Raw genomic sequence first — 12,189 nt, forward strand, 5'->3', positions numbered from 1 at the left:
AACACATGAGGATGTTATTTTGTATTGTTTCCAGAAGACAACCTTTCCAGAATTATGGCATATCAAAATGAATTGCAACATAGTCAACTGCCCATAGCTTATTTTTTAATCATTACAAAAGTTTATTTAACAAAAGGTTCAATATGAAAATGCACATAACCTGATTTTTATATTGTAGTAAAACAGGTGCTATGGAGACGGGACATGTGGAAGCCATTTTGATTTCTTCTGATGAACACACACGTTGTTTATATTCGTTCCAAAGCTTCTAACATGATGATGCTATTTCCTCGTATACCACCATTCCAATACTCTGTTGCCCACTAGTTGCCATTTGCACACTTCCATCTATCACAAAATTCATAAAGGGATTGAACCCCTGCAATAGTCCTTGGACATGTCTGCCATTTGATATCAATGATAGTTTCTTGTCCATAATTTTTTTTCAACTCGGGAGGGTGAGCTTTGTTCATGGTGTCTACTCGACCACCTCAAAGATGCCCCCAAATGGAATTCATGGTGTCCTTCATGCTCCCGCTAGACACAGCTGCAAGTGTGGGACAGAGAAACCTGGTCTTCAATCCTGTCTTTGCTTCTATCGGTATGACCACGGCCCGGTTATAGGTCAAGCTGTTTCTCAGTTTTCTCATCTATAAAAGGATGTTAAATTATTTAGTTTGCAGGTTGCTATGCAGATGACATAAGATAATGTACACACAATTTTTAACCCTCAGTAGCCACTTAATATCATGTGGTTGCAGCTATCATTGCTGTCCTTCTCAAGGTTAGCATTTATGACATCGTTCTCATAGATGTGCCCTGTGTATGTTTTCTAACTGTATTACAGGTGAAGAATTGAAAAAATTAGTCTTCCATATTGGTCTATTTTGTTAAAATTGAGAGTTTGTATTTTTGTCTACCTAATCTTTATCTCCTAAGATGAAATGAGCTAGATAAGGAAAAGAATTATTATGGACAAAATCATCAGGGGGGTGTAAGTAGACATACTATCATTTTACTGACATGACCAAAGTACAATGCAATGATAGCAATGAATTTCCAAGATGCCTGACACCATAGAGTATTGTGATGGTCAGAGAGGGCTGCCCTGTATGACAAGGGCTAATATCTAAATCTAACATCCTATATTGTACTCATTTGTGAATATTTTGAATTTAAATAATTTTCACACTGTATTTCTCATTTAAATGCATCCCAGGGATACACATGTAGGTGGTCCCATTTTAACAACTGGATACACACACACGCACACACACACACGGAATTTCACACACATTTTACAAAATCTAGGACTAGTAACAGGTATGTAATTTTTATTATAATATTTTCAGATTTTTAAATTTCTATATTCATTCATATTTGAAGATTTTCAGATGATGCAATATGAAGCAAGATGGGAGAAAATTTAACAGAAAACAACTGGAAATTAACCCAATAATTGGCATAATTTGTTTAACATGAAAAATTTAACCAACAACTTAATAAAATAATTTCTTTATTTACGCAGGATAATGTATCCTCTGGAACACAACTTCTTCATCACTGCCTTTTCCTTCACTGACAAGGATTTCAACATGTCCTTCTAAGAAACAAACATGAGAATACATAAAGTGGGTTCTATTTTCAAAAATATCGCCTTTAAAACCTGCAAATAAATACTAAAATGGCAGGGTTGACATTGGATTTAGACTTATACACAATTAAGTTGAAAAATGTAACTGAGTTCACTACGTTTATATTGACGGGTTTCACAGATGATTTTGAGGTGCAAATCTTCCTCTTTTTACTATTTCTAGCAATCTACCTTTTTACTCTGGTAGGAAATTTGGGGCTAGTTATATTAGTCATTGGAGATTCTCGGCTACACAACCCCATGTACTACTTTCTGAGCGTATTGTCTTTCCTGGATGCCTGTTATTCTTCAGTTGTCACCCCAAAAATATTGGTCAATTTCCTCGCAGAGAATAAAACCATTTCCTATGTTGGATGTGCAGCGCAGATGCTTCTCTTTGTTACCTTTGGGACCACAGAATGCTTTCTCTTGGCTGCAATGGCATATGACCGCTATGTCGCCATCTACAACCCTCTCCTGTACTCAGTGAGCATGTCACCCAGAGTCTATGTGCCACTCATCGTTGCTTCCTACGTGGGTGGCATTTTGCATGCTTCCGTACACACAGTGGCCACATTCAGCCTGTCCTTCTGCGCATCCAATGAAATTAGACATGTCTTTTGTGACATCCCTCCTCTCCTCGCCATTTCTTGTTCTGACACTCACACAAACCAGCTCCTGCTCTCCTACCTTGTGGGCTCCATTGAGCTCGTCACTATCCTGACAGTTCTGATCTCCTATGGTTTCATTTTGTTGGCCATTCTGAAGATTCATTCTGCTGCAGGGAGATGGAAAGTCTTTTCTACATGTGGCTCTCACCTAACTGGAGTGTCAATATATCATGGAACCATCCTCTTCACGTACGTGAGACCAAGTTCCAGCTATGCTCTGGACCATGACATGATAGTCTCAACATTTTACACGATTGTGATTCCCATGCTGAATCCCATCATCTACAGTTTAAGGAACAAAGATGTAAAAGAAGCGATGAAAAATCTGTTCGGTAAAAATTGGTATATCAATAAAGTCTACTTTTCACATTGACCATTAAATTGAGAAAAATTATGAATGCTATGGATCATCTCAGTATTAAAATAGAAATGTTTTGCTTTAGTTTATTTGTGTCTTTGTCTTCTTGCTATTTATTTTTATTTAAAGATTGTGGTCACATCTCACCTGTACATTTTTCACATATGTAGAAAAATCTCTGTCATTCCTTTGTTTCTTCCTTAATTCATCCGGAAATACACACAGGCGCACACATACATTTATACACACATGTGTAAATACATATCCATCTGTGCTGAGGCTGATTGTATTAACTTGCTCAGGCTGCCATAACAAAGTGCCACAGACTGGTGGCTTTCACAGCAGCAATCTATTGCTCACCGTTACAGAATCTGTAAGTCTGAAGGTGAAACGGAGTGAATTTCTTCCTATTCCTCTCTCCTTCACTTGTAGGTGGCAGTCTTCTCTTTCTGTCTCCACATGGTCATTCCTCTCTGTGTTTCTGCGTTCTGATCTCTCTTTATGATACCAGTGATCTTGGATTAGGGTCCACTCTAACGACCCCATTTTAAGTTAATTATCTCCTCAAAGGCTTTATTGTCAAATATAGTCATATTCTGAGGTATGGGGAGTTAGGTTTTCACATATGAATATTGGTATATATACCAATACATATACACATTATATATACATATATATATACACGTATATATGTGTGTGTCTTTGCATGTACATGTGCACACATGCATATATTCATTACATATAGATATATTTGCATATAGACACATACATATATTTATTATTTGTAAGTATATTTATAAATACAGAGTCACATATGTATGTGATCTTTACTTTAAAATGTATAGTATTACCTTTCATCCTCATATGAGTCAAACTGGATAGTCTCCCATAGTTGCAATTATACATAACTTGAAGATCATATCTGAATAGCTTGAGCAAATACTACGTCACTGGGAAAAAAAACCAAGCTCACATAATCCCAGTCCACTTTCATTGAGTCACTGGTATCTGACTCCTGATAAAATAACTCCGCTCCATCCTTATTTATTTATTTATTTATTTATTAACTTTTTTTTAAATTTATTTTTGGGACAGAGAGAGACAGAGCATGAACGGGGGAGGGGCAGAGAGAGAGGGAGACACAGAATCGAAAACAGGTTCCAGGCTCCCAGCCATCAGCCCAGAGCCTGACGCGGGGCTCGAACTCACGGACCGCGAGATCGTGACCTGGCTGAAGTCGGATGCTTAACCGACTGCGCCACCCAGGCGCCCCACCTCTGCTCCATCCTTAAATCCATGCACTGACAGCAGGGACCATAGATAATATATTTAAATCCCTGGTGTCACTACCACGCTGCTTGTGAGAGTATGTCTCTCCTCTTTTCGTTATTTCATTCAGAGCATGGACATTAAATCCATTTTCTGCCTCACAGAATACAGAGACCAGACATTAGCACCGATCAAGATTATACTTAACCTCAAGAACAACAAAAAACAAGCACAATTCAGAGAGTGAGTTACAGCTGGCTGGCGGAAGCTGAGCTAAGCTGCAGCCCAACTTTATGGGTTTTCCTACTAACTTGGTATAGACTCAGCTTTGGCTCTCTTTTCTTCTGACCACTACCACTTTATTATGGTCTTACAGACGCCACTACTCCTTGGTGCCCAGACCCAAGAACCAAGGCATAGGGGTGCCTGGAGGCTCAGTTGGTTAAGCCACCGATTTCAGCTCAGGTCAGGATCTCATGGTCTGTGAGTTCGAGCACCCCATCGGACTCTGTGCTTTCAGCTTAGAGCTGCTTCAGATTCTGTGTCTCCTTCTCTCTCTCTGTCCCTCCCCAGCTAGTGATCAATCTCTCTCTCTCTTTCTATCAAAACTAAGAAGCATTAATTTTTTTTTAAAGAACCATCCCAACTATACTCATGTTTAGCCCTGTTTCCAACAGACCTCATTTTAATTGCAAGAACATGTGTCCTTCAAAGTTAATTCATTGTAAGTGGTTGTGTTTTTCAATCCTTCCTTCCTTTTTTTTTTTAAAGTTTTATTTTTACTTATTTTGAAAGAGAGAGAGAGTGAGCAAGCAAGGGAGGGCAGAGAGAGAGGGAGACAGAATCCCAAGCAGGGCCCACGCATCAGTGCTGAGTTCCACACAGGGCCCTAACCTACAAACTGCGAGATCACAACCTGAGCTGAGACCAAGAGTCAGATGCTTACCTGACTGAGCCCCCCTGGTGCCCCTCCATCCTTCCCTCTTACATTTCATTATCATCATCATCATCATCATCACTATTATTTTTTTATTTATTTTGAGAGAGGGAGAGAGAGAGACTGGGGAGGGGCAGAGAGGGAGACAGAGAATCCCAAAGCAGGCTCCACAATGTCAGTGCAGAGCCACAAGCAGGGCTTGAACTCACAAAACATGAGATAGTTACCTGAGCCAAAATCAAGAGTCAGACACTTAACTGAGCCAACCCAGAGCCCCTATTATTATTATTATTATTATTATTATTTTAAGTGTTGAATCCCTTTGGTTCCAATAAGATGATCTCCTTAGAACACAGAGTACTACTTAAGGCTATTTCCCTAAAGAGGGATCATTAAGTATAAATAACACCTTAACTGTATAAATATATATAATCTTTTACCACAATATATATGCCCCAACAATTTTTCTGCATTTTTTTTCCTTCTGTTTGCAAGGTTTTCTGGGCTGTCATTCACATAACTCCTGTTTTTAAATGCCTATTCTTAGTGAGGAGTTCATTGACTACATTATGATAATTAGAATTTACTTCCTTTGAATATCCTCATATTCTTTCCTTCTTAAATACACTCCTTTCACTTATCACAATTTCATATAACATGCATTTAATTTATATTTGATTTATTGTCTGATCTATTTTCCAGACATATGTGTCTGGAATTTTATCTCACACATATTGTGGCTCAATCAACATTCCCTAAATGAACAAATTGTGTATATAAGAAATTGCCAAAAAGATTTTATTTAACTCAATGAAGGGATGCATGTGAAAAAGAATGTTATTAGGTACTGCCTTAGATTTTCTAATTTACATTTTTCCTTTAAAATCTATCCTCTCTCTCTCTTGATCACTTTGCTATTTTTTTCTAGCTTTCTCATTTGGGTACAAATTTTCCAGTGAATATTATGTCAGTGGAATCACGCATATTTCAGCACTTCATGTTTTCATAATCAGTATTTCTGATTTTTTCCCATTTCTTTTGACTTAAGGATAGTTTAGTAACATACAAAAATGCTTAAATGAACACATTGAGAGGTTGTTTGTTTTTTTTTTTTTTTTTTACATTTGTCCTTCATTTCTAAATAGAATGAGATTTTGAGAAACTTTTTTATTCAGGTCTTAGTCATCACTAATGTATGGAAGGTTTCATAAATGCTGCACTACACTTGTAAAGACAATTATCACAAAGCTTTTCTACATACTTACCTACAAAAATAACCTTATTGAAGGTTTAAAGTCTTTATGTACGTTTTTAAAAAAATTTGAATGTTTATTTATTTTCGAGAGAGAGAGAGACCGAGCATGAGTGGGGAGGGGCAGAGAGAGAGGGAGACACAGAATCTGAAGCAGGCTCCAGGCTCTGAGCTGTCATCACAGAGCCTGACCTGGGGTACAAACTTGCAAAATGTGAGATCATGACCTGAGCCAAAGTCTGATGCTTAGCAGACTGAGCCACCCAGGTGCCCCTAAGTCTTTATGTCTTAATTAAAGTTTTCTTACTTGAAAACAATACAGGCGTATAAAGTTTTCCTAAAGTTAGCAGGCTTCATTCCATTTCTCTTGTTGCATCTCCTGTATGAGAAGTTTCCTGTTTGGGATAGGTATTGCTACATAACCATTTGCATAGATAACATTCACTCTGGAGAGGTAGAGTCCAAGTGGAGGCATCCACCTGCAAGGACAGAAGGATGTGGTTACCCCCTAGGACGGTGGACTCAAAGCAGCAATCAGAATAGTCTTGCCCATTTATAAGCAAGGCAATGGCAAGTTGATCATGGTATTTCTAGAAGTGAAACAGATGAAAAAACACGAAATTCTGACTTGATCTATATAAGCAGGTTAAGTGAACAAAAGTCTAACTTGAATCATAAAAACTGTCATTGTGGGAGCTCAGCAATCAGTTTGTGAACTGAAGAAGCTTATAGCCCTAGAACCTCTTCAGTGAAGGGAGGTCAGGTACCCTTGAGGGATGAACCTTGCATATTACCAAAAAATTTAAACTATCAATCTTTCTCCAAGCCTTTGCCAAAGGGACTTTGGACATTTACCAGGGTAACTGTGCATTAGTGAAAAAGAAATAACCAGGTCTTTGGGAACTACTGGATACTAGTTCTGAACTGATGATGATAATTCTAGAAAACCCAAAATATCACTGTGTGTTTGTGTTTTTGTGATCCAAGAGTCAGGGGAGGGGCTTGTGGAAGTCAGGTGATCAATGGAGTTTTACTTCTGGCTGATGTTGCAGTGAGGCCAGTGTGTCCCTGGCCCATCCTCTGGTTATTTCTCCAGTTCCAGAATGTGTAATTGGAATAAAACAACTGAGACCCTGGAAGAATCCCCACATTGGTTCCCTGACATGTGAGTTAGGGTTATCATGATGGAAAAAGCCTAGTGGGAGCAACTCTAACTGTCTCAACCAAGAAACCATACGATTGCTATACAGCAATCTACAACCCTCTCTTGTACTCAGTGAGCATGTCACCCAGAGTCTATGTAACACACTCAGTGTTTCTTCCTATGTGGGTGTCATTTTGCATGCTTTTGTACACACAGTGATGACATTCAGCCTGTCCTTCCATGCATCCAATGAAATTATACATGTCTTTTGTGGCATCCCTCCACTACTTGCCTTTTTTAAATTATTTTTTAGATGTTTTTAATGTTTATTTTTGAGAGAGAGAGAGAGAGAGAGAATGAGTGGGAGAGGGGAAGAAAGAGAGGGAGACATAGATTCTGAAACAGGCTCCAGGCTCTGAGCTGTCAGCACAGAGCTTGATGCGGGGCTCGAACTCACGAACTGTGAGATTACGACCTGAGCTGAAATCAAAACTCAGATGCTTAACCGACTGAGCCACCCAGGCACCCCACTACTTGCCATTTTTTGTTCTGACACTCACACAAACCATATATACATACATAAATGCATATATGATGTATGTATGTACAATATGTTTATATATCATGTATGTATATAATGTAGATATAAGGTACACACAGACATATTATATATACATATATTTATATATTTGAACCGTTGTTGCTTTTCTCTCAGCTCTATTTCTATTTGTCTTTCACGACACTTAAATACACCATCAATAGGGGGTGCCTGGGTGGCTTAGTCAGTTAAGCGTCTGACTTCTGCCCAGGTCATGATCTCACAGCTCGTGGGTTTGAGCCCCACATCGGGCTCTGGGCTGACAGCTCAGACCCTGGGGCCTGCTTCAGATTCTGTGTCTGCCTCTCTCTCTGCCCCTCCCCCACTCGCACTCTGTCTCCCTCTCAAAAATAAATAAACATTAAAACAATTTTTTTTTAAATAAATACACTATCAATAAATGTTACTGTTCTATGACTGGACAGTAATAAGAAAAGATTCTGATAATGGAATAAAGATATATAACGTTGAGCCAAACAGTGGAAATGCCATGGCAATAAGCCTGGATGGATCTTACTCCAAAATAAGGCAAATGGGGGTGCCTGGGTGGCTCAGTCGGTTAAGCGTCCGACTTCGACTCAGGTCATGATCTCGCGGTCCCTGAGTTCGAGCCCTGAGTCGGGCCCTGTGCTGACGGCTCAGAGCCTGGAGCCTGTTTCAGATTCTGTGTCTTCCTCTCTTTCTGACCATCCCCCATTCATGCTCTGTCTCTCTCTGTCTCAAAAATAAATAAACATTAAAAAAAATTAATATTTTTTTTAAATAAAAAAAAAACATAAGGCAAATGAAGTAACATTAAGGTCTTCACAGGACTCCAGAATGGAGAAGTAACCTCATAATGAATGCTAAAGACTATCAGCGGTGTGAACGTGTTCTAATCCATAGGATCCCGAGAACATAAGCCATAGTAGTAGTCAGTGCAAATCACATTCCGCAATGATGGACAACAACAATACACTTACATCAATTAATATTTAATATGAATCCATTTGAACACAATAAAAGTAAACAGATGATAAAAATTATCTATATTTGTAAAATGCTGTGTTCGAAGGCTGATAAATGCTTTGTTGGAAAATATTCTAGGATATACAAGCACTGTTACTGCAATAAAGACATTTTCTTTAGTTTCTGAGCAAAGAGAGTTGGACTTGTATGAAACTCAGTGTTGAAAATGTATTTTACTTATGAACCAATTTTTACCAATTTTTTCATCGCTTCTTTTACATCTTTGTTCCTTAAACTGTAGATGATGGGATTCAGCATGGGAATCACAATCGTGTAAAATGTTGAGACTATCATGTCATGGTCCAGAGCATAGCTGGAACTTGGTCTCACATACGTGAAGAGGATGGTTCCATGATATATTGACACTCCAGTTAGGTGAGAGCCACATGTAGAAAAGACTTTCCGCCTCCCTGCAGCAGAATGAATCTTCAGAATGGCCAACAAAATGAAACCATAGGAGATCAGAACTGTCAGGATAGTGACGAGCTCAATGGAACCCACAAGGTAGAAGAGCAGGAGTTGGTTTGTGTGAGTGTCAGAACAAGAAATGGCGAGGAGAGGAGGGATGTCACAAAAGACATGTCTAATTTCATTGGATGCGCAGAAGGACAGGCTGAATGTGGCCACTGTGTGTACGGAAGCATGCAAAATGCCACCCACGTAGGAAGCAACGATGAGTGGCACATAGACTCTGGGTGACATGCTCACTGAGTACAGGAGAGGGTTGTAGATGGCGACATAGCGGTCATATGCCATTGCAGCCAAGAGAAAGCATTCTGTGGTCCCAAAGGTAACAAAGAGAAGCATCTGCGCTGCACATCCAACATAGGAAATGGTTTTATTCTCTGCGAGGAAATTGACCAACATTTTTGGGGTGACAACTGAAGAATAACAGGCATCCAGGAAAGACAATACGCTCAGAAAGTAGTACATGGGGTTGTGTAGCCGAGAATCTCCAATGACTAATATAACTAGCCCCAAATTTCCTACCAGAGTAAAAAGGTAGATTGCTAGAAATAGTAAAAAGAGGAAGATTTGCACCTCAAAATCATCTGTGAAACCCGTCAATATAAACATGGTGACTTTGGTCACATTTTCCATCTGAATGCTGTGTAAATTTAAATCTGATGGGAACCCTGACATCTCACTTTCTATTTGTAGGTACTAAAGACAATATCTTGTGAAAATAGAGTCCATCCAATCATATTCTCATATTTTTTTCTTAGCAGGGTATAAAGATTTCCTTGGCAGTGATAAAATAGGCAGTGATAATGATATTGTACCCAAGTGGTTGCATTTCACTGTTAAATAAAAGGACGAAATGATTATATTCAGTCATTGAGTGCATTTATCAAGTGGAAAATATTCTGTTGATTGAAATGGTTTATTGTCTAATTCATTTTCAGTTAAATTCTTTGCGGTCTTCTATTCATATCACATAATCTTAAAATTCACAATGATTAATAAACAGGCATATTTGAGTCTTAAAACATCATGATGGGAAGTACGCATCTGAATACTGGTTCTGGATTGGCTACCATGCACATCAAACTCCTTGCTCTAATATTCCCAACTGTTAAAATGGGAGTAAGCATATTCTATCACAAGTTTGGGATGAATTTAAGTGAGAAATACTATGGAAATTATTTATTTTTAACATGTTTCCAGATGACTAGCAAATGAGACAAGTTACACATCTGAACTTGTACAAGGCTGTCTTTCCCAGAAAAACTGTTTACATTATTTTTTCTTACAATTATCCTGTTCCATTGGTTTCAATTCCAGAGCATGGGTGAATAGAATAACAGAATATTCTGGAGATAGATGGACCTTAGTTTCAAACATCAACAGTGCAATGTCTTTTTTTTCTTTCAGTTTTTTTCTTCTCAAAATATACATCATTAATTTGTTCATTTTGACCTTCGTGGCTTATTATACTGCTATTTTTTTCAAATTTTATCTTTCAATCTATGTGATTATTACTACAAAATCCTTTGATATATATTTTTAAAAATTTTTAATGTTTATTTATATTTTGAGATAGGACAGAGGGAGAGCAGGGGAGGGGTAGAAAGAGAGGGAAACACAGAATCCAAAGTAGGCTCAGGCTCTCAGCTGGAGTCAGCACAGAGCTCGAAGCAAGGCTTGAACTCATGAACCATGAAATCATGACCTGAGTTGAAGCCAGACGCTTAACCAGCTGAGTCACGCAGGTGCCCCACCCTTGGATGTATTTTTAAGATATATTTCTATCAAAAAGAAATTCTGTCCATTTTTTAATGTTATAGCTGCTTATGGAGTTCCTAAAATAACTGTGAAATTAATGTCACCAGGCAGTAGATAATAAAATTGTTTCTGAACTTTTTGCTAAGAGAATCAAATCACTATATTTGTCACAAAATAATTTTTTTTTGTTTTCTTGATGGCATCATACTCTTTCTCATTAAGTGGAGAACGAATAAATGAAACTTAAAAAGAAGTTAAAGAGACACCTGTAATCTGGACTGAAATGTCGGTTATTAAAACACAATTAATTATTGGATTCATCATATTTAAGGGACAGATTTCAGCATGGTGACTTTTGCTTTTCCTTTGGCATGTTATAACCAAAAAGTGTTTAAAAAGAGTAAAAAAAAAATGCACAGTACATAAGGCCATGCTGGATTTACTCACTTACAAATGATTTATAGGCATGATGTGAAATATGCCACAGTTTTGTTATGTTGAGATATCCACCCATCTGTAACGAATAAATAAGTTAAGGCTACTGTTAGAAAGAAAAGAAAAACACGTGTCTTTATTTTCCCAGAAACGTTCTCAGACATTCTTGTGCTTCCGCAAGATATATTTCTGACATATATATTTCAGATATATTTCTGACATATAGAATAGATTCATTATGATGAGTCTCTGAAACCCCAAAATGCTCATTTGATTCTTAGAAAAATTGAGAGTAAAAAATATATAATTAAGTTAAAATCTGTTTTTTTAATAAACCCAGATAACACATAATTCTCATATGTGTTTGGAGTAGCACAAAAAATACATTTCTATTTAAAACATTCCTATTCTCTCTCTTTCTCTCCCAAACTGTTCTCCTCTTCTCTCTCTTCCCTCTCAAATCCGTGGAATACAAACAAAAATGTTTACTAAAAAGAGTCAGCTACAAAATAGGAGTTAAGCAGGTAAGAATAAGTATAGTGAAAACAAAACACACAAGCAAATTTGAAAAATGTACCAATGGGTAGTATACTAAAAGTACCCATCACAAAATACATGTTGACTCATATACACAGAAGAAATGTCAACAACGTGACAA

The 12,189-nt window shown here is 37.8% G+C and overlaps 2 protein-coding genes and 1 pseudogene across 2 annotated transcripts; 1 reads left to right on the top strand and 2 right to left on the bottom strand.

The window, feature by feature from the left end:
• Positions 1-248: 248 nt before the first annotated feature.
• LOC125176735 (small nuclear ribonucleoprotein G-like) lies at positions 249-473 on the bottom strand (annotated as a pseudogene).
• A 1,211-nt stretch (positions 474-1,684) lies between these two features.
• LOC125146560 (olfactory receptor 5T1-like) lies at positions 1,685-2,677 on the top strand. Its single transcript, XM_047823268.1, has one exon. It carries the CDS (start codon positions 1,685-1,687, stop codon positions 2,675-2,677), a length of 993 nt encoding a protein of 330 aa, XP_047679224.1.
• Positions 2,678-9,047: 6,370 nt separating this feature from the next.
• Positions 9,048-10,067, bottom strand: LOC125176734 (olfactory receptor 5T3-like). Its single transcript, XM_047878536.1, has one exon. The coding sequence runs from the start codon at positions 10,011-10,013 to the stop codon at positions 9,048-9,050; it is 966 nt and encodes a 321-aa protein (XP_047734492.1). The 5' UTR covers positions 10,014-10,067.
• Between the last annotated feature and the right edge of the window lie 2,122 nt (positions 10,068-12,189).

Source organism: Prionailurus viverrinus, chromosome D1 (genome assembly GCF_022837055.1).
Source record: "Prionailurus viverrinus isolate Anna chromosome D1, UM_Priviv_1.0, whole genome shotgun sequence".
Taxonomy (NCBI): Eukaryota; Metazoa; Chordata; class Mammalia; order Carnivora; family Felidae; genus Prionailurus; species Prionailurus viverrinus.